The sequence below is a fragment of the Budorcas taxicolor genome, chromosome 25 (assembly GCF_023091745.1).
Source record: "Budorcas taxicolor isolate Tak-1 chromosome 25, Takin1.1, whole genome shotgun sequence".
Taxonomy (NCBI): domain Eukaryota; kingdom Metazoa; phylum Chordata; class Mammalia; order Artiodactyla; family Bovidae; genus Budorcas; species Budorcas taxicolor.
The window spans coordinates 46,019,172-46,039,515 of NC_068934.1; the positions used below are offsets into that span (position 1 = coordinate 46,019,172).

The 20,344-nt window shown below is 62.3% G+C and overlaps 3 protein-coding genes across 5 annotated transcripts; 2 read left to right on the forward strand and 1 right to left on the reverse strand.

Moving 5' to 3' along the window:
• Positions 1–1,129: 1,129 nt before the first annotated feature.
• Positions 1,130–10,005, forward strand: CARNS1 (carnosine synthase 1). 2 transcript variants are annotated; one of them, XM_052661880.1, is made up of 10 exons: positions 1,130–1,182; positions 1,622–1,659; positions 2,931–3,204; positions 3,984–4,073; positions 4,333–4,820; positions 5,053–5,227; positions 5,313–5,398; positions 6,112–6,343; positions 6,453–6,733; positions 7,776–10,005. In XM_052661880.1, the coding sequence occupies exons 2-10, from the start codon at positions 1,657–1,659 to the stop codon at positions 9,000–9,002; spliced, it is 2,856 nt and encodes a 951-aa protein (XP_052517840.1). In that variant the 5' UTR covers positions 1,130–1,182; positions 1,622–1,656; the 3' UTR covers positions 9,003–10,005. The 2 variants fall into 2 exon arrangements, with proteins under 2 accessions (XP_052517840.1, XP_052517841.1); XM_052661881.1 differs by lacking the exon at positions 2,931–3,204 and having other exon boundaries at positions 1,142–1,182.
• Positions 10,006–11,452: 1,447 nt separating this feature from the next.
• On the forward strand, positions 11,453–17,613 carry RPS6KB2 (ribosomal protein S6 kinase B2). 2 transcript variants are annotated; one of them, XM_052661651.1, is made up of 15 exons: positions 11,453–11,592; positions 11,938–11,978; positions 12,082–12,202; positions 12,618–12,686; positions 13,617–13,764; positions 14,817–14,874; positions 14,969–15,069; positions 15,146–15,236; positions 15,321–15,411; positions 15,527–15,634; positions 16,297–16,359; positions 16,494–16,571; positions 16,664–16,771; positions 16,868–16,980; positions 17,214–17,613. In XM_052661651.1, the coding sequence occupies exons 1-15, from the start codon at positions 11,515–11,517 to the stop codon at positions 17,401–17,403; spliced, it is 1,458 nt and encodes a 485-aa protein (XP_052517611.1). In that variant the 5' UTR covers positions 11,453–11,514; the 3' UTR covers positions 17,404–17,613. The 2 variants fall into 2 exon arrangements, with proteins under 2 accessions (XP_052517611.1, XP_052517612.1); XM_052661652.1 differs by lacking the exons at positions 14,817–14,874; positions 14,969–15,069.
• Positions 17,614–17,768: 155 nt separating this feature from the next.
• PTPRCAP (protein tyrosine phosphatase receptor type C associated protein) lies at positions 17,769–19,966 on the reverse strand. The gene is made up of 2 exons (XM_052662380.1): positions 19,923–19,966; positions 17,769–18,563 (listed from the first exon to the last, which is right to left on the reverse strand). Exons 1-2 carry the CDS (start codon positions 19,923–19,925, stop codon positions 17,958–17,960), a joined length of 609 nt encoding a protein of 202 aa, XP_052518340.1. The 5' UTR covers positions 19,926–19,966; the 3' UTR covers positions 17,769–17,957.
• Positions 19,967–20,344: the final 378 nt, after the last annotated feature.

The window sequence follows — 20,344 nt, forward strand, 5'->3', positions numbered from 1 at the left end:
TTTCCACCCAGTCCTGGGAGGCGGAAACACACATCATAGGAGGAGGAGATGAAAGGGGAGATGCCGAGGTCCTGCAGCTGGATTGAGGGGGAGTTCACCTAGGCAGACACGCCTGAGGACAGTGTGAATCTCTGGGTGTGTTTTCTGGGGGTGAACATGTGAGTGTGAGCCACACTCTTGCAGTGTGCTTCTGTGGCTGTTTGGATGGGTGTGTCTAGGGGTAAGGATGTGTGTCTTGGGGAGATAGTGGGTATAACTGTGGGTGTCCAGCAGACCTGAGTGCTGATAGGCAGGGCAGATTGTGTAGACGCCCCCTTTCCTTTCCTGTGCTCAGACCCATGGGAACTCCCAGCCTGGCCACCCCCTTCCCTCCTGGCCCCCACTAGGGCAGAGGGCGTCCCAGGGAACTGCGACTGCCCTCATGGGGCCATCTTACGCAGTGGTCACTACTCTGGAGGGTCCAGAGAGGTGAGAAGGGACTCTGGGGATGTACAGGGACCCCTGTTCAAGAGAGCCTTTCTGGGCATGCCATCTGCTATGGGGCAGGGTGCTCCTTGGCAGACAGCTGTGGTTGGGGGTGCTTGGGGAGTTCAGGACTCCATCCAAGGGAGAGGCACCAGACTGTGAGCCCCACCAGCTCTCCTGGGCACTCCACCCCTGGGGGCAAGCCCTGGTACCAGTCTCTGCCAGCTTTCCCTCCCGTCCCCTCCCTCCCCCTCTATCTCTTCCACTGTGGGTCTCTATTTATCCCCCTCTGTCCTCTGTCTTTACTGTAGCCCCTAAACCTGTGACCGTCTCGGATGCTTGCTGTCCGTTAGAACCTGGCCCTCTCTTCGACTTACTGTGGCTCTAAATGTCTCCTGTCTGTCCCCCTGTCTGTCACTCTGTCTCTCCCTGGCCTGTCCGGCGCCCTACCTCTGACCAGGTCGGCCGCGCCCACCCCCGCCCCCCAGGACCCCAGGTTGGGATGGGAGGCGGAGGTTTTGGCGGGAGAGGTGGGGCGGGTTCCCTGGCCGGAGGCCGGCGGAGCCCGGCCCCTGCGCCCCGCGCCGCCCCCGCCCGGCACTGGGCATGCCCCGGTTGCTTCTATATAAAGCGGCGCCTCCTGGGCCGGGCGCTGTGCCGCCGCCGCCGAGTCCCGCCGGGTCCGCACCGCCCCGCAGAGCCGCTACTGCGCTCCAGGTACCACGGCTGCTGCCCGCGCCCCGGGGAGAGCCAGGGAGGGGGATGCAGGGCAGGGGCCGCGGGGACAGTACCTTGAGCGCTGGCGACCCCCGGGGGGACCCGCGACACTACCTGCACCCCGCCACCCCGCCTCTCCCAGACAGCGCGTGCACACACGGGGGACCCGGTGCGCCCTGCCGCTGGAAGGGCTGAGTGCCAGGACCCCCAGCGCTGCCGCGTGCGACTTGGGATGTGTGAGCTCTGGGTGCGCCCCCTTGGGGTCCTGGCGTCAGAAATCCCTCTGTTTCCTTGAAGTGGGGGTGGGGCAGCCTTGGAAGCCTCGGAGCTCAGGCAGGAGAGGCACGGTGGCTGCCACCTCTCCACCGGGAGTCTTACTGGCTGGAGGCCAGGTGGAGACCCTGGCTGCCCTGACTCCCCCTCTGTCTCTCTCCCTCAGCCTCTCCCATCAGTCTCAGCCTCTCCACTTGTACCATGGTGAGTCTCCTCTCCTCCCTCCCCACAAAGCCTGAGACCCTAACCAGAGGGAGGGCCCAGAGGGCAGCAGCTAGCCCTGGCACGGCCTGTGCAGGCAGCTCAGTCCCGAGATCAGCTGCGCCCACACCCCTTGACTCCCCACCATGCGCCATGGGACAAGCAGCTGCTGGGGTGCCAGGCACTCCGTCTCTCCCCCATCAGCCCCGGGAGGTGGGCACGCTCCGTGCCCTTTGGCATTCATTTATTCTGCCATGTTCATGATTGCCGTATGCCCTGCCCTATTCTAAGTTTGGGGACACAGCAGTGAACCCAGTGTGGGCTCTCAGGGAACACAACTTCCAAGAGGAGGCACCGAGGCTCAGAATTTGGCACCAGGAAACCGGGATTCGAGTCCAGGTTGGAGGCCCAGACCTCTGCCCTCCCGGCTGCCTGCAACAGACTGTCTCCCGATGACCGAGGGGATTCTCTGGGTCCAAGCCATATCAGGACCCTCGGGGTGGACAGGGAGGGCACCAAGCAACCCCAAGGCCCAAGGAAACCTCATGACTTATCCAGGGAGGCCCAGCCTTTTCCCAGAGGACAGGCCCACCTGTGCCCCCACCTGTTCACCCTGAGCCTCTGAGCAGGAGTCAGGAGTCAGCCAGCCTCAGAGGGGCAGGGTATAAGATTTCATGCAAAGAGCGCATTTCCATGACTCAGAACATCTGAAAAGAAGGACACCAGCTTTTTCCTTACTGGTGCCTGGCCCAAGACTGGCCGCATAGCAGATCCTCAGGCCTACTTGGGGGAAGATGCTGGGCCGGGTTCACCTACGTATTTCGGTCTCAGCAGAACTCCATAATGGTCTGTGGGTCACTGTGGCCAGAGAGAAGAAAACAGCCCAAGAGTGATCACTTGGTCTATTCGCTCATTTATTCTTCAGTCATCAAACACTCAGCAGCACGACAGTGTGCCAGGGCTGCCTTGATAAACAAAACAGGCAAAAACCTCTGCCCCTGTGAGCCACGCTGGGGTAGACCTGTGCGTGGGCTGACAGGGCAGCGCGTTGCCTTCTGCCCCCACCCCTTGGGGCACCGCACATACAGCTTGCAAAGTGCTTCCACCTGCATGTCCCTGCTGACAGGCCTTCACCCTCCAATCCAACTCCATCCTCTTTGCTTCCCGGGCCCAGGTCTGCCCAAGGTTAGGAGACTGGGGGGCTTAGACCCTTGGGTGACTTAATGTGGCCCTTGCCCACCCTGCCCAAGACCCACCACTTCTGCCCCCCTCAGCTCTCCCTGGATCCGCTGGGTCCCGAGTGGGACTGCCCCCTGGGCTCCAAGGACCTGGAGGAAGAGGAGGGCCCATGGGGCGGGGGCTCTGGCCTGCCGCCCCCGGGCTGCTTCCCTGGTTCCTGGCGCCACGACGTGGGCCTGGACTGCAAGGGCGCCCCCGAGGGGGCGGACGCCCAGGCCTGGACTGTGTACTACTACAGCCTCCTGCAGAGCTGTCTGCAGCAAGCGGGCCTCCCGGAGACCCAGGACCGCAGCCAGGTGCCCCGCACAGGTGCCCGAGGGCTCCAGGGAGGTGGGGGGCAACCTGGGGGGAGGGGGGCACCCTCAGGCCAGCCTGCTTTCCATCTCTGTCAAGGTCAGCCCCTTCCCCCCAGGCTCGGGCTCAGTCTGAAGCCAGGGAGGTGAGGTCAGTCAAACTCCGGCAGGCAGGCGTTTCAAAGGGCAATTGGCACCAGTCAAGTCAGAGATCAAGGCTTCCCTCCCACCCCCAGAAGATCCAGCCCTAGGATTTGCAATCCACGTTCAGTGGAGCCAGCGCTTCTGTCGAAGTGTCTCGGGAGTTGCCGTGGAGGCAGCTAGCAGTTGGGACCCAGGACTTCTCCCTTGTTTTATCTGTTTTCTGTATCAGGCAGCCACAGAAGAGTCTGTGGACAGAGACTTTATAGCTAGAATTGGTGAACATCACAGACTTGGTCTCAGTGTAACAGACTGGGAAACAGGTGCAGCGACTCCTCACCCTGCTGCACAGGGACCAAGGGCCGCACAGAAAGTGGTAGAGCTCAGGATAGAACCCAGGTCTCTAGGCACCCAACCTCCAGCGTCCTCTGGACCAGCTGCGGAGAGAAGGGCAACCTCACAGAGCAGGGGTGGGCAGGCAGCCTCCCCTTCCCTCTCCAGCCTCCTCTGTCCCCTTTACTGTTCTTATCCGATAACTGGGAAGGACCTGGGGGGCCCAAGGGTGAGGCCAGGGGCATGGGAGCAGGGAAAGGTGGGCAGAAAGACAGCAAGGGGAGCCCTGGTGAGCTGGGCGTCATTTTCTTCTCTCTCAAGGCTGCCCTGGGGCGGAGGTGACCTTGTGCATTCTGGGGTCCCCCAGCACCTTTCTGTCCGTGCTGCTGGAGGCTGGGGTCCAAAGCCCGGGTGAGTGCGTGCCCAAGTTCCCCCACCCCCTCCTACCGAAAGGGCAGCCCTGCCCTGGCCCGGCCACATCCCAAAATACCCGCCGACCCTGGCAACAGCCTGCATTCCACTGGACCAGCTGCCCTGCTCCGGAGGCGGGGTGGGGGGTGGGGGTTCTGAGAGCAGCTGCCCCCTACAACCCAGGGGCTCAGGTGGGAGGTGGAGGGCATGGGGGCATCAAGCCTTCCCTAGCCAGCAACCCTCCCCTCTCTGCCCACAGGAAACATGCTCCTTTGCCTGTCCCCTGCTTGGCTGACAAAGGTGCCAGCCCCAGGGCAGCCGGGTGAGGCGGCCCTGCTGGTCTCCAAGGCCGTGAGCTTCCACCCCGGGGGCCTGACATTCCTGGATGACTTTGTCCCCCCTCGTCGGGCCACCTACTTCCTGGCTGGCCTGGGGCTGGGGCCTGGCTGGGGTCGAGAGGCGGCTGAGCTCGCCCGCGACCTGACCTGCCCCACTGGAGCCTCAGCCGAGCTGGCCCGGCTGCTGGAGGACCGGCTGCTGACGAGGCGGCTGCTGGCTCAGCAGGGCAACGTGGCCGTGCCAGCTACCCTGGCTTTCACCTACAAGCCACCGGCACTGCTGCGGGGAGGGGATACCAGCCCGGGACTATGGATGGTGGAGCTGAATGGCAAAGAGGGCCAGGAGACACTGGTGAAGGAGGAAGTGGGGGCCTTTCTGCATTCCGAGGCCCTGGGTGATGCCCTGCAGGTAACCAGCTCTTGCCCCTGAGCCTGTGCAGATGCCAATGGGAGGGGACCCCCTGAATGGTTACAGGTCATGCCGGGAAGCCGTCCCCAGCTTTGAGCCCCCACCACTGCCCCATCTCTGTGATAACCGCCTGCCTTCTTACCTCTGTGTCCTCACTGGCTCTTATGGTATGAGTGTCCCACCCTGCAGAGGCCTGGGTAGTGAGGGAGCCGCCTTCCCCTCCCTGTTGCAGGTGGCCGTGAAGCTAAGTGGGTGGCGCTGGCGGGGGCGGCAGGCCTTGCGTCTGTATCCACGAGCTGAGCAGGGCCCAGTGGTGGACACAGTGCTGGCATTGCTGGAGAAACTGGAAGAGGAGGAGAGTGTCCTGGTGGAGGCTGTCTGCCCACCTGCCCGGCTCCCCTTCCCAGGTGAGGGCCGCCTGGGCCAGACCAGGGTGGAGCTTGGCTTTGCCTCCCGGCTGCTCTGTGCTCAGGCCTCACTGCCTCTCCCCAGGCAGCCCTCCCCCCGGCCCTGAGCTGGCCCTGCGGATCTGTGCGGTGGTGTGTCGGACACAGGGTGACAGGCCCCTGCTGAGCAAGGTGAGCCTGGCTTGGATTCAAGTCACGGTCCTGCTGCCGCACCCCAGTTTATTTCCACTGAGCTTCCGAGGACCCCTGGGCAGGGAGGACAAAATCTCGGGGGTGGGGACTTTGGTTGCCTCTGGAAGGCCTCCTGGTCTGACACCCTTCTCTCCTCTCCCACCCATTAGGTACCCCTCCCTCTACAGGAGCCCTACCTCATACCAGGGCCTAGGGCTGAATCCTCTTCCCCTGGAGCTCTTGCCCACAGAAGAGACAGACCCAGGGTCCCCGATATGCTTCAGGAGGGGTCTCCAAGCTGGGGATATCAGGGAGGCTTAGGGATCCTCCTAGGTACACAGCTCTGGGCCAAACTGAGAAGGAGAGATTCAGCCTTGCCCTCAGGGAGCTTTAGGATTGGGCCCACCAGGCTGGCACAGCACCCCCCTACCCCCCCAGCACAGGAGCTGAGGACCTAGGAGCAAGCATACTTGGCTCCCTTAGGGAACAGAGACCCCCAGCTGGGCCTGGACCCCTGGAGAGAATCCCCGCAGGTGGACCAGATGAGCAGTGACAGGGGAGGGTGGTTTGTGCAGTTTAAGTCACACTGGAGGACAGGACTTGTTGAATGTCCAGGGAGGAGTGTGGCCGGGATCGTGGCATGGGGGAGGTGTGCTGGGGGCCGGGGATGGTCCCCGGAGGGACCAGCCCCCTGAAGTCTCCTCCCTGCGCAGGTAGTATGCAGCGTGGGCCGTGGGGACCGGCCTCTGCGACACCAGAGCTCCTTGCCCCGGACCCTGGAGGCGGCGCTAGCCCAGTGCGGCCTGGGGGAGGCCTCGCAGGTGGCAATCGTGCGGCAGCGCGTCAAGGCGGCGGCCGAGGCCGCGCTAGCCGCCGTGCTGACCCTGGAGGCCGGCCTGAGCGCTGAACAGCGCGGCGGACGCCAGGTCCGCACTGACTTCCTCGGTGAGTGCGGGGCCTCCGGGGATGAAGACGGGCGGAGGTTGGGGGGGGACCTCCCCGGAGGCCCGAAGGCGGCCTGCACTGAGCCCGCGCGCCCTCCTGCCCGGCCCAGGGGTGGACTTCGCCCTGACGGTGGCCGGTCGTGCGCTGACCCCCGTGGCCCTGGCGCTGAACGGAGGCCTGTGTCTGGAAGCGTGCGGCGCTCTCGAGGGGCTGTGGGCCGCGCAGCGCCCAGGCCTGGCGGCCGAGGAGGCGGCGGCTGTGCCGCTGGTGGAAACGATGTTGCGGCGCTCGGCGCGCTGCCTCATGGAGGGAAAGCAGCTGCTGCTGCTCGGCGCCGGCGGCGTCAGCAAGAAGTTCGTGTGGGAGGCGGCGCGCGACTACGGGCTCAAGGTGGGCGGGGCTTTGAGTCCCGGTGGGCGTGGCGAAGACGGGGCCCGGGAGGTGTTGGCCTCGGGGCGGGGCCTATGCAGGGCGGTCCAGCTTGGGCTTCCCAGGTCGAGCTAGTGCTTAAAGAACCCGCCTGCCGATGCAAGAGATGTTAAGAAACCAGGGTTCCGATCCCCGGGTCGGGAAGGTCCCCTGGAGGAGGGCACGGTACCCACTCCAGTATTCTTGCCTGGACAACCCCCACAGACAGGGGAGCCTGGCAGGCTAGGGTCCATAGGGTCGCGAAGAGTCTGACACGGCTGAACCGACTTAGCACAGAGCCTCAGCGTAGGAGCACGGCCTATCGCCCCGCCCAGGTTAGAAGTCTCAACTTTTTTTTTTTTGGCCCCTACCTGAATTTTGTTCCCGCCGGGAGTAAAGGTCCCCCTCTCGGGCCACCAGGCCACCACTCCCAAGCCCTAACCCTGTTGGTTTCCCTACAAACCCAGGCCAGACTGTGCCTTGCCAGTAGGAGTTGACCAACCCTTTCTGACACCCTCTCCCACCTAGATCACTACCCCCAACCACCTCCCTCCTGCAACTATCTTTCCCCGGGCTAAATCTTATCGGGCTTCCCTGGAGGCTCAGACCGTAAAGAATCCATCTGCAATGCAGGAGGCCTAGATTCAATCCCTGGGTTGGGAAGATCCCCTGGAGGAGGGCATGGCAGCCCACTCCAGTGCTCTTGCCTGGAGAATCCCACGGACAGAGGAGCCTGGTGGGCTACAGTCCCTAGGGTCAGACACGACTGAGCGACTAAGCACACAGCAAATCTTATCCAGCTCCCAGTTTAAGCACTGCCTCCTCTAGGTTGCCTTCCCTCCCCTTTAGGCGTCTCACCTCTGCACTTTTCACTCAATCTCCATCAAACACGCTTGGAGCGCCTGGTGCTGGTGAACCCTTCTCCCTCAAGGGCTAGGACCATATTCCAGGCCCCATCCCCCTGCCCAGTGCCCCACACAAGCTGATCCCGGCCTGGCGCCGTCCTGTCCTGTGCTTTCTGCAGCTACACCTAGTGGAGTCAGACCCGAACCACTTTGCGTCCCAGCTGGTGCAGACCTTCATCCACTTCGACGTCACGGAGCACCGGCGGGATGAGGAGAATGCCCGGGCGCTGGCGGAGCTGGTGCGGGCACGCGGCCTGCAGCTCGATGGCTGCTTTTCCTACTGGGATGACTGCCTGGTGCTCACAGCCTTGCTCTGCCAGGAGCTGGGCCTGCCCTGCAGCCCGCCGGCCGCCATGCGCCTGGCCAAGCAGAAGAGCCGTACCCAGCTGCACTTGTTGTGCCGCCGTGGCCCACCCTGGCCCGCGCCCTCCCTCTATGCCGTGCCCTGCTGTCCACTGGAGAGTGAGGCCGATGTGGACAGGGCTGTCCGCCAGGTGCCCCTACCAGGCGTCATGAAGCTGGAGTTCGGGGCCGGCGCGGTGGGTGTGCGGCTGGTGAAGGATGCCTCACAGTGCCGCGAGCACTTTTCCCGGATCGCCCGAGACTTGCAGGGCGAGGCTGACCACCCGGGCATTGGGCTGGGCTGGGGTAATGCCATGCTGCTGATGGAGTTCATCGAGGGCACGGAACATGATGTGGATCTGGTGTTGTTTGGCGGGCGGCTGCTGGCTGCCTTCGTCTCTGACAATGGCCCCACGCGGCTGCCTGGCTTCACTGAGACCGCAGCCTGCATGCCCACTGGGCTGGCCCCGGAGCAGGAGGCGCAGCTGGTGCAGGCCGCCTTCCGCTGTTGCCTGGGCTGCGGGCTGCTGGACGGGGTCTTCAACGTGGAGCTCAAGCTGACCGGGGCTGGGCCGCGGCTCATAGAGATCAACCCCCGCATGGGCGGCTTCTACCTGCGAGACTGGATCCTGGAGCTTTACGGTGTGGACCTGCTGTTGGCTGCGGCTATGGTGGCCTGTGGCCTGCGACCTGCCCTGCCCGCCCACCCCCGTGCCCGGGGCCACCTGGTGGGTGTCATGTGCCTGGTGTCCCAGCACCTGAAGGCACTGAGTTCCACCGCCAGCCCCGAGACCCTGCAGGCTCTTCACGACCAGGGCCTGCTGCGCCTCAATCTGCTCGAGGAGGCCCTGGTGCCTGGTGAATACGAGGAGCCCTACTGCAGTGTGGCCTGTGCTGGGTCCAGCCCGGCCGAGGCCCGTCACCGCCTGCTGGGCCTCTGCCAGGGTCTGGGCATTGATGGGCCCCACTACCCCGTTGCCTACTTCTTGTCCCACTTCAAATAGCGCTGGGGCCAGAGGGCAGGGGCAAAGTGCTGGAGGGGGCGCTGTGGTACCCTCTGCTCCCTGGAGCTCTCCCTGCTTCTCTTCCTATGGCCCCGCCCCATCCTGGGCTGGTCCACTCCAAGGCCCCAGGTCTTTCCAGAGCCCAGGGCTCTTTCGACACCAAGGCCTCCTGGACTTGAGGGCCACAAAAGAAAGTATCTGGTGAGCCGCCGCGGGGCCTTCTTGCCCTCTCCAAGGCCTCCGTCCAGCCCCACGGCTGCCCAGGGCTCTAGCTGTGGAGAGCAGCACCTGCACACACAGACACACACACGCACCCTGCCCCAGGCTGGTGGGAGCAGGCCCAAACCAAGCCCATCCTTCCCACCCCGACAGGTCTGTTTCTCTTCCTGCTGCCTACAGAAGAGAACTTGGCTGGCCCCTTGCCTTGAACAAATCCCAAGAAAACCTGAGACTAAACCCCTCATCCTCCTACTCTCACCCCCTCATTTAATAAATTCTAGATAGTTCTAGAGCCTGCTGACAACTTTTGGCAGTGCCCCGTCTGCCTCATTTTGCCTGAGCAGTAGAAGCAGGTGACCTGGGGTCAGCAGTAACCAGCTCCCCTCCAGGCAGACACTATTGCACCATTCTACAGATAAGGAAACAGGCTCGGAGAGGAGCAGCCACTGCTTCAGTGTCTTGCCACTGTGATTGAAGGGTTGAGGACAAGATGCACCATCCAGATTTCCGCTTTTACTGAGCCATACACCCCCACTCAGCTTCTGGGGCCCACCCACCTCCTAACCCTCAGGTGATCCTGAGACAGGTGAACACCCCTCCCATGCACTCTGCACCTTATCCACCTAGCTCTGGTGCTTTGGCCTCAGGCACATCTAACTTGCATTGGCAGAGGAGACAGCACTCCTGTCCTCCTTCAGGGGAGGCTGCCCTAAGGACTCTCCGTGCAGCACAGGAGCTTGGACAGCTCCGCAAGCATCCCTTTCCGAATAAAGGGTTATGGACTAGCGACATGTGCAGAGTCTGGGCCAGGTTTTTGCCACTGGGACAACACTTCTCAAGCATAGGTAGACAGGGGATGTGGGAGGGGGAAGGAGAGGTAGTTAAGGGCTACCTGTAGCGTCTAAAAAGTGAAAGTGCTAGCCGCTCTGTAGCCCGCCAGGCTCCTCTGTCCATGGAATTCTCCAGGCAAGACTACTGGAGTGGGTTACCATTTCCTTCTCCAGGGGATCTTCCCAACCCAGAGGATTGAACCCGGGTCTCCTGGTTCGCAGGCAGATTCTTTACTGTCTGAGCCACCAGGGAAGGAGAAACTGCTACACTGTCAGGCCTCTGGGTTCACCACTGGCAAGGGGCGTGCCAAGGGCACCCACACCAGGACCCAAACCTGAGGGTTTCCTGAAGATGGAATTACAGCAAGGGCCAACCCCAACCAGATAACCCTCCTCCAGGCTGGAGACTCTGAATTCTGTCCATTTGAGTTCATATCTAGCCCCCACGGTCCAACTGGAATGCACATCCAGACAGCTTCCAAACTGTTGGAAATCATCCAAGGTCTGGTCTGGCCCAATTCCCACCCCCAAAACCCCATCCAACAAGAATCCGTGCCCACATCTAAACTGACAGGCCGGGTTTGGCATGTTCATTATTGTAGTGTTGCCAAATACAAGTTCTTGTGCCTGATGCACAGGCCAAGCCTGTATTTATGGGTGGGCTGATGAGACTTGAAGGAATGAACCCTTTTGGGGAGGAACCTGTGGCTCAGACAGTAAAGAATCTGCCTGCAGTGTGGGAGACTCAGGTTCAATCCCTGGATCGGGAAGATCCCCTGGAGGAGGGCATGGCAACCCACTCCAGTATCTTTGCCTGGAGAAGCCCATGCACAGAGGGCCCTGGTGGGCTACAGTCCCGTTGGCTTGCAAAGAGCTGGACAGAACTGTGCGACTAACACTTTCACTGGCAACAAAGCCCAGCAGTGAGTCGAATACGGAGCAGTAAATGCTTTGACTTTCAAGTCTTCCAGCCGAGAGGCACATTAGGGAAGCCGTGCTGCAGCCGCCGGCTCCCTTTCAGCGTCGAGCAGAGATACGGTACCTGCCTCTCGCCGCCACCCAGACAACCCGGCAGCGCCAGGGCTCCAACGGGGCTGGGAATTGTGTTTACGTTCAAACCTGCATGCACTTCCGACTATGTCCCATCCATGCTCAAACTCGCCCCAGAACCAAAACAGTCGCCTTCCAGGAGGCTCTGGTCCGGTGCCGCCCCCGGGGAGCTGTGTTGGGAAGACTGAGCGGCCGGCCGAAGCCTGGGTCCGGCTGGATTCGGCACCTCAGCACCCTGGAACTACCATTCCCGAGATGCCTTACTCCCGCCGCCTACTCGAGGGCGGGGCTGTCTCTTGTGTCATAGGTGCGCGAAGCTGTCGCGGAGTGATGACGCAAGGCCCCGGGCTCCCGGACTGTCAGTCAGAGCGCAGCTGTGTACTCGCCGGTGGGCCCGCTGGGCCGGCGCAGCCATGGCTGCGGTGTTTGACCTGGACCTGGAGACAGAGGAAGGCAGCGAAGGCGAGGGCGAGCCAGAGCTCAGCCCCGCGGTGAGTGGTCCGCCCGGGCGCCGCTTGATCCCGGCTCGATCCCGTCGTCCAGGTGGTGGGATCGCCCGGGCACCTCCTAGCAGTGAGGACTCGGGTCCCGCAGACGCTGGTTTGTCTCAGATCCCAGCCACTGTTAAGATCTGACCCTCCCCACACCCCGATCTATCCTGCACGCTCCCAGCCCTTCCCCTGCGTCTCCCCATCCTGCCCTCGCCTCTCCTCCCCAGTCCTGGTCCATCGCCTACCAGCTCCCATTCCTGACCCTCTCTTCTGGGCTAAGCAGTCCAGCTTTGGGGAGAGGGAGCCTGGCACCTCCCTTGGCTCTTACCCCTCGGTTTCTCGCAGGACGCGTGTCCCCTCGCGGAGTTGAGGGCGGCTGGCCTGGAGTGAGTGAGGGTCGTGTTGGGGGAGGGAGGAGGGAATGGGCTGGGGAAGGGGACCTGCGGAGCGCAGGAGCGCATTGCCCCCGTTAACCTCCTGTGCCTGCAGGCCTGTGGGACACTATGAGGAGGTGGAGCTGACTGAGAGCAGTGTGAACCCGGGCCCCGAGCGCATCGGTCCCCACTGCTTTGAGCTGCTGCGTGTGCTGGGCAAGGGGAATTATGGCAAGGTACTGGCTCTCCTCCTTCCTGACTGGCCTCCTAGCCTAAGTTTTGCTGCATCAAAGTGTTTCAGAACTAATTAGACTTGTAGGGACTACCCTGGTGGTCCAGTGGTTAAGACCCTGCATTTCCAGTACAGGGGTGCAGGTTCAGTCCCTAGCCGGGGAACTAAGATCCCACCTGTGGAGCTGCCAAAAAATTTAAAAAATAAAATAAAGTTAGACTTGTAAAGCAGCGGAGCCTCTGACTGAACTCAGAGGGAAGGAAGGAAAAGCAAATCCTCTCAGAATTAGACTTGAAATCTTTACTGCCCCACCCCTGGGTGGGCCTAGGCTTCTTGGTCCCAGTACCAGAGCTTCAGGGTGGAGCTTTTTGAAGATAGGTATGGAGAGGGAGGTTGATCCTGTCTCCCCTGCCCTACAGGTGTTCCAGGTGCGAAAGGTACAGGGCAGCAATCTGGGCAAAATATATGCCATGAAAGTCCTGAGGAAGGTGAGTCATTCATTTTGCCAACAGCTCATCACCGAGTGACTGCCATTGCCAGTGCACTGTGCCGGGCTTTTCTGGGACAGGAGTGAATGTGCGAGAGGAGATGGTCACTGTCTTGAACATTTGCTTGTTTATCGTCAATTTCGATTATCTTGTTTTGCTGCACCTCTCAGCTGTGGACCCTATTGCCTCCCAGGGATCATTCAGCAGTGTCTGTGTACATTTTTGAGTCATGACTAGAGGGGGGAATGCTACTGGTACCCAGTGGGTTGAGGCCAGGGATTCTGCTAAAGATCCTGCAGTGCAAAGATAGCCCCCCACCACAAAGAACCGTCTGCCCCAAACATCATGAGAGTGGAGGTTGAGAAACACCATGTTGTTCTTCAGTCGCTAAGTCGTGTCTGTATGGGTTCTGCTTCTGTGAAGAACTGACTCACTGGAAAAGACCCTGATGCTGGGAAAGATCGAAGGCAGGAGGAGAAGGGGACGACAGAGGATGAGATGGTTGGATGGCATCAGAGACTTGATGGACATGAGTTTGAGCAAGCTTCAGGAGTTGGTGATGGACTGGAAAGCCTGGTGTGCATGGGGTTGCAAAGAGTAGGACACGACTGAGCAACTGAACTGAACCGAAGTCATGTCTGACTCTGTGACCCCATGGACTGCAGCACACTGGGCTCCTCTGTCTTCCACTGTCTCCCAGAGTCTGCTCAAACTCTTTTGAGCATCAAGGTCTTTTCCAATGAGTTGGCTCTTCGCATCAGATAGCCATGCTACTAGGATAAACCAGTCCCTGGAAAGGCTGGTTGCTGATAGCGGTAGACTGTGGAGAAATGTAGCGGGGTGCTAGAGGCCGGCCAGGGAGGGTCATGACTGCAGGGGGGCTGAGGGAGTCCTGGGCACCCACCTTCTAACCCATCCCTGCCTCTGCAGGCCAAAATTGTGCGCAACGCCAAGGACACGGCACACACGCGGGCTGAGCGAAACATTCTGGAGTCGGTGAAGCACCCTTTCATTGTGGAACTGGCCTATGCCTTCCAGACTGGTGGCAAACTTTACCTCATCCTCGAGTGCCTCAGCGGTACAAACGGGGACGCAGCCGGGGGGTGGGCAAGGCCAGGGAACCAGCGCAGGGAGCTGTGGCGGGGGAGCCGGGAGAGATGTGGGGAGCAGAATGGCGGGGGGCCCCCACCTCACCCATCCCTCCATCCGTCCATTCATGCATGCATACATTCATTCATTCAGCAAACGTCTGTCCAGCGCCTCTTGTGTTCCTCCCCTGTGTTGGGGTGGATGGGAATGGTGGGAGTTGGTAGAGACGTCCAGAGGGTTGTTCTGTCTGTTTCCACTGCGACTTGGTCACATCCTGGTCCTCTCTCCTGCGTTTCCTGCATCCACTTAGACCCTAGTCCAGGTGGCTTATTCTCTATGGTGCCCTCCATCCTCTCTGCTCTCTGGGGAAGGGGAGGAGTCCCAGCGCTTTCTTCACTGGCCTCGAAGGCTCCAGCTTACTCCCTTCCTAGTGTCTCCTCCACGAACTCCCAGGGTCTCCCAGGGTTGGCATCTCAGAGCACGGGATTGTCCCCGCCCTCCTGCTCACAGCTCCATGCCTCCCCGTACCTGCCTGGATGGCCTCCTCGGGCCGGGAAGTGATCGGGGCCTGTTCTCGCTGACCCCAGCTGTACCCACGAACCCCGGGGGCTTCATTCCCTGCATGCCATCTCTTCATGCCCTTAAGTCTCACCACTGCCATGGACTTTCTCTGTCCGCTCATGTGGGGGTGGATTGTGTCCGCCTGTCCCCTCTGTGAGGGTTTTGGGGTTAGGCTCTTGGAGCTGTAGCCTCGGGCTGGCGTATCCGAGCGTCCGTATGCGTCCGTCTCCCCATTAGACTGAGCGTCCTGAGGGCCATGGCTGGGTCTCTTCATCTCTGTCCCCAGCTTCACCCCACACAGGGCCAGGCACCGAGTAGGCATCGGTAGATGTTTGCTGAATTGAATTGAATCCCCACGGCAGCTCTGGGAGGCAGGTAGGGCGGGAATTCCGAGCCCCACTCTCCCCGAGAACAAACCGAGACTCGGTGAGCAGAGGAGCTTGGTCCCAGCACGCAGCTGCTAACGTGTTTGTGTCACAGGTGGTGAGCTTTTCACGCACCTGGAGCGAGAAGGCATCTTCCTAGAAGACACGGCCTGGTGGGTGTTACCTCTTGCCTCCCTCCTGAGCGGGTCCAGGGCCTAGGCCTGGCTCCAGCCCCGCCCTGGCCTCCACTTTGTCCTGTCCCTGCAGTTTCTACCTGTCAGAGATCACACTGGCCCTGGGCCATCTCCACTCCCAAGGCATCATCTACCGGGACCTCAAACCTGAAAACATCATGCTCAACAGCCAGGGTGCGCCGGCATGGGGAGGGCTAAGCCCCGTGGAGGGCAGGGGGCTGGGCCCTGACCCTCTAACATTCTCCCTCAGGCCACATCAAACTGACGGACTTTGGCCTCTGCAAGGAGTCGATCCACGAGGGCGCTGTGACCCACACCTTCTGCGGCACCATCGAGTACATGTAAGTGGCAGCCGGCTGGGCCCAGGGGCGGGCAGCACCGTCAGGCAGGGCTTGGTTTGACTGGCGGTTCCACCTGGCCCCCAGGGCGCCTGAGATTCTGGTGCGCAGTGGCCACAACCGGGCGGTGGACTGGTGGAGCTTGGGGGCCCTGATGTACGACATGCTCACTGGATCGGCAAGTCCCGCCTCCTCGGGAGGGCGGGCGTCGGGGCGGGAGGGGGGGACCCCCCTGGGGCAGGGGCGGCCTGTGGGCAGCCTGCAAGGCGCCTCTCACCCTCTGCCTTCTCCAGCCGCCCTTCACTGCAGAGAACCGGAAGAAAACCATGGACAAGATCATCAGAGGGAAGCTGGAGCTGCCGCCCTACCTCACCCCGGATGCCCGGGATCTAGTCAAAAAGGTGGGTTCCCCCTTGCACTCGGTCCTGCCCTGTCTTCTCTCCCAGGCCCTGCATGTGTGCCTGAATCCCCCTGGGTCAGGGTTGCTGGACCCCCCACCCTGCTGACACACACATCACCGTATGTTTGGAAAGTGAGCACTTGCTGTGGGGTCTGAGACGTCAGCTGTGATGCAGACCAGCTGCCGATCCTGGGCAAGTCTCTGCGCCTGCGTGCTAAGTCGCTTTGGTCATGTCCGACTCTTTGCGACCCCATGGACTGTAGCCTGCCAGGCTCCTCTGTCCTCGGGATTCTCCAGGCAAGAACACTGGAGTGGGTTGCCATGCCCGAGTCCTAATCAGTGAGACGCGCTGCTCTCCTCAAAAAGGCAATCTTTGGGGATCGAGGTTGGGAGGGCAGGCGCCCTATCCAGATTGCAAGTTGTACCCCCATGAATTTGTCCTTGGGGCGATGCCAGCAACCAGACACCTTTGCAAAGGATTCGTGGAGAAGGGGGTGCCTTTGGACCAAACCTTGGAAATCTTGAGGGTGTCAGCAGGGGGAGACCACACTCCAGAGCCCCCACCACAACCCCCAACCCCCATGTCACTTTTCCCCACCCCCTTTCTGAACACTCGGTCTGTAACTCTGCCTGAGACTCTGACCCTCTGCCCTTGTCCTGCAGTTCTTGAAGCGGAATCCTAACCAGCGGATTGGAGGGGGCCCCGGGGATGCTGCTGATGTGCAGGTGAAACCATCGGGAGGGGGCAGGCTGAGCTCCCAGGGTGCCTGGATGCAGTGGGTGGGGCCTCAGGGCAGAGGGTGTTTCTAAGGGAGCCAGGGTTTGAAATGTTGGCATGTTGCTGGGCACTCTACTCACAGAGGCACCCCTTCTTCCGGCACGTTAATTGGGATGACCTCCTGGCCCGCCGTGTGGACCCCCCTTTCCGGCCTTCCCTGGTGAGTGGAGGCCCTGCTGGCCAAGGGGCAGGTGGGGGCAGGTGGGGCCCCCTTCCTGGATGCCTCTGACCCTCCCTCCCGGGCGCCCACAGCAATCGGAGGAGGACGTGAGCCAGTTTGACTCCCACTTCACGAGGCAGACACCAGTGGACAGTCCAGATGACACAACGCTCAGTGAGAGTGCCAACCAGGCCTTCCTGGTGAGGTCGGGGGACTGAGGGGTGGGGGCTGGGGCTGGGGCCAGGGCCGAGGAGCCACTGACCCCGACTGTCGCCCGGCCCGGCCTCTGCCCCCAGGGCTTCACGTACGTGGCGCCCTCCGTCCTGGACAGCATCAAGGAGGCCTTCTCCTTCCAGCCCAAGCTGCGCTCGCCCAGGCGCCTCAACAGCAGCCCCCGGACCCCTGTCAGGTACCGTGGGGGTGCGGCCGGCTCCAGCTGTGGCCCTGCTGCCAACCCCGGGGCTGCCTTGGCCGTCTCGTGACCAGCCTCAGCCTCCGCTTCTTCGTCTCCTGTGGGACTCCTGTGGGTGGGCACGTGACCACACGGCCTGAACCCCAGACGTGGGGACGGGGAGTGGGGAGAGTCGCCCCTCCTGGCCCCAGGCCAAGAATACGCTGATTTGGCTTTGATTTCCCCTGCAGCCCCCTGAAGTTCTCGCCCTTCGAGGGGTTCCGGCCCAGCCCCGGCCCACAGGAGCTCGTGGAGGCCCCGCTACCTCCTCTGCTGCCACCGCCGCCGCCGCCACCGCCCTCGAGCACCGCCCCCCTCCCCATCCGACCCCCCTCAGGGACCAAAAAGTCCAAGAGGGGCCGTGGGCGCCCTGGGCGCTAAGAGAACGGATGGGGATGTGGGCGGCGGGACCCTGGGCCAGTTCCAGAGAGCCGGGGCTGTGCCTAGGAGTGCAGGAGTGACTGGTGTGAGTCAGGCCATACCCCAGAATCATGACCACCAAGGGCTGTAGGCTATGGCTGCTGGTGGAGGGGGCGCCCACCTGGCCTCCTGCAGTTGAGCCGTGCCCTTGGAGAATTAAAAGGATCGAATCATGGCACCAACCTGGCTCTTCCTTGGCTTCCAGGGCAGAGGTGGTGCCATGGGTGGACGAATCCCAGCTCAGGGATGGGAAGGATTATGACAGGACCACAGATCCATGGAGTTGGACGGATTTTATTTCCGTTGATTCCCCAGAGCACCTGGGGACGGATGGCCTTGCTGGAGGGGCCGGAGATACGCAGACTTGGGGACAGAACTACTGGGGGGGACTGGGGCGAGTGTGACAGTCCAAGGCTCTCCAAGCGGGGGTGACCTGAGTCCAGGGCAGCTGTGTCCAGCTGCGGCAGCTCGGAAGCAGAGGGACGGTGGCTGGGGTGTGGCCACAGGGCCTGTGCCTACAGCGCGGTGACATGAAGGCCCTGGCCGCTGGCTGCCCGGGAGCTGTCGTCCCAGGCCGCGCTCCCAGCGAAGGCGTGCAGGTCACTCAGCAGGGCCTCAGCACTGCCCCCTGAGCCTGCCGGCCCCTGGCAGCTGAGGCCCAGGCCGCCCTCCGTGTCATCGTCGCGCGCTGCCCCGGCTAGCTCGGGGGCCTGCGGTGGGCTGGGCCCCTCTCCCCGCCGCTCTTCTTCCTGGGATCTGCGCTCCTCTTGGCCACTGAGCAGATCGTAGTCGTCTTCCACGTCCGGCTCGTCCTCCTGCCGCTCCGGGTCCTCATCTGGTGAGCCCAGCTCTGCCCGGAGCCATCGGCCTGGTGGGCTGGCCCAGAGCAGGCGACGAGTGCGGCCCCAGAGCGCAGCTCCCAGGCGGGCTGGGTGGTAGTAGCCCCCTGAGTCCCGGCTAAGGCGGCGCCAGGCCAGCGCCAGGCCAGCAACCAGCAGCAGGAGCAGCAGGAGCAGCAGGACAACAGTGACCGAGGAGCTGGAGCCGTTGCCCCTGTTGTCCGAGCCCAGGGCCCCGGGCAGAGCCAGCAGTGTCCAGAGCCCTAGGGCACAGGGCAGATCCTGTGGGGAGACAGGCAGAGGCTCACTGCTTGGGTTGGTTGTCTCTTGGCCAATTTGGGACAGTCCAGCAGAAAAGCCCAAGTGGTTACTCAGTCACGAAGGCCTGTCCTGGGTCTGTGATAGCCGGCCACCCATGCCCGCCCCTCCCTCCCCCCACTGCACCACAGAAGCCTGCTCCTGCCTGGGGCCTGTACCCTGGCTGCACCTTCTGTCTGGAATGCTCCGTCCCCAAGTGCTCCCCGGCTCCCTGCTCGCCCTGGCTCGGGGTGCCCTCAGTGAGGCCTCACCTGGGTGGATGCCTGCCTTGACATTCATCCCTGCGGCCAGCCCTGTTCTCCCACCCCTCCCCAACACAGGGATGGCTCTGCTTGTGTGCCATGCTTATCATTTTATCTTCCCACCAGGAAGATAAGGATCTTTTTGGCTTAAGCACCTAAACAACTCCTAGCCCAGAGTAGGGGCTCAAGAAATATTGGCTGAGTGTGTTAAGACTCTGCCCCCAGCCCCAGGAGGCGGGGGGATGGAAGGGAAAGAAGGCAAGGCTGGCTCTTCCTGAGGCTCAGGAGGGAGGCACCCAACCCCGAGGCGACTCTTTCCTTCCATTTGGCCAAGTCCCAGGACAGGGGTCACTGAGACCCCCTCTTCCTCCCAGCTGTGGGACCGCCCCAGCTGCAGCGTTTCCGTTCCACTGCGTCCCAGGGGGCCTCAGGCTTTCAGGGCCAGGGGCTGGGGAGGCGAGTGCAGCTGCCGGAGGAAGCCTGCGGTCGGAACAAGGCAGGTGGGGGGTGTGAGGGGGGAGGGGTGCCGAGGTGCTGGCAGGCCTTTCCCTACCCGGGCTGCCTGCCTGGCTCCAGGGACGCAAGCTAGTCGAGACGGTGCGCAGTGCGCGTGTTCCAGGCTCCGGAGCAGAGCAGGTGAAAGTCCCTCTGGGGGGGGAGGGGGGTCTTGGGGAGGGGCCGGGGACACAGAGTGGGGCGCTGAGGGCCACCCCCTGAATCCCAGGGAGGCCCAGGTCTAAGGTGAGGTGAGAGAAAGGCCCAATCTCTGCCCTGTGTTTGTCCCACCCGGGTCCCTCTGGGGGGTCTTGGGGAGGGGCCGGGGACACAGAGTGGGGCGCTGAGGGCCACCCCCTGAATCCCAGGGAGGCCCAGGTCTAAGGTGAGGTGAGAGAAAGGCCCAATCTCTGCCCGGTGTTTGTCCCACCCAGGTCTCCCACCTCTGCCCACGACCAACCCTACCTGACTGCTCAGTGTCCCCAGGCCTGTGGGGGGTCCTTCCCTAGCTCCCAGGGGGCCCAAACATTCCAGTCCTGGCCTCCTGCAGCCCCTGCCCCCAGGACCCAGTCGGCTCCGTGCTCACCATCGGTTCGTCGCCTCTCAGCGCTGGGTTCCCACCTCCAGCTCTGGCTGGGTCGAGTGCGAAATGAGAGCTCTCGCTCTCAACGGCAGCTGCTGTTCATCGGCACTTCCGCTTCCTGCCCAGAACACCCTGCCCAGCCCTCCCACCACGGGACCCTGGTGGGCCCCTAGGGTCTCTCAGGACCACCCTGATCCACAGCAGATCCTCAGCGGCCTCTTCCCCGGCCAGGCTGGGGCCATGGGGCCTGTGGCCTGGCCTCCGAGAGAAGGAACTGGGCAGCCGGCTCAAAGCAGGGCAGGCCCTGGAGGCGTCCACAGGGCTTCTGCCTCTGATCTCCTACCTGACAGAAGTCAGGGAAGACTGGGGGGCATGCTCAGGGCCCCCTCTCTCACATCTGTGAGCCTTGGGGGTGTCCCGTGTCC

Coding starts and splice junctions, on each gene's coding strand:
- CARNS1 (XM_052661880.1), top strand. Junction 3,205..3,983: donor CAGCCAGGTGCCCCGCACAG/GTGCCCGAGGGC, acceptor TTCTCTCTCAAG/GCTGCCCTGGGGCGGAGGTG. Junction 4,821..5,052: donor CCCTGGGTGATGCCCTGCAG/GTAACCAGCTCT, acceptor TCCCTGTTGCAG/GTGGCCGTGAAGCTAAGTGG.
- RPS6KB2 (XM_052661651.1), top strand. CDS start 11,515: ATGGCTGCGGTGTTTGACCTGGACCTGGAGACAGAGGAAGGCAGCGAA. Junction 12,203..12,617: donor GCAAGGGGAATTATGGCAAG/GTACTGGCTCTC, acceptor CCTGCCCTACAG/GTGTTCCAGGTGCGAAAGGT. Junction 16,360..16,493: donor GGGATGCTGCTGATGTGCAG/GTGAAACCATCG, acceptor CTCTACTCACAG/AGGCACCCCTTCTTCCGGCA.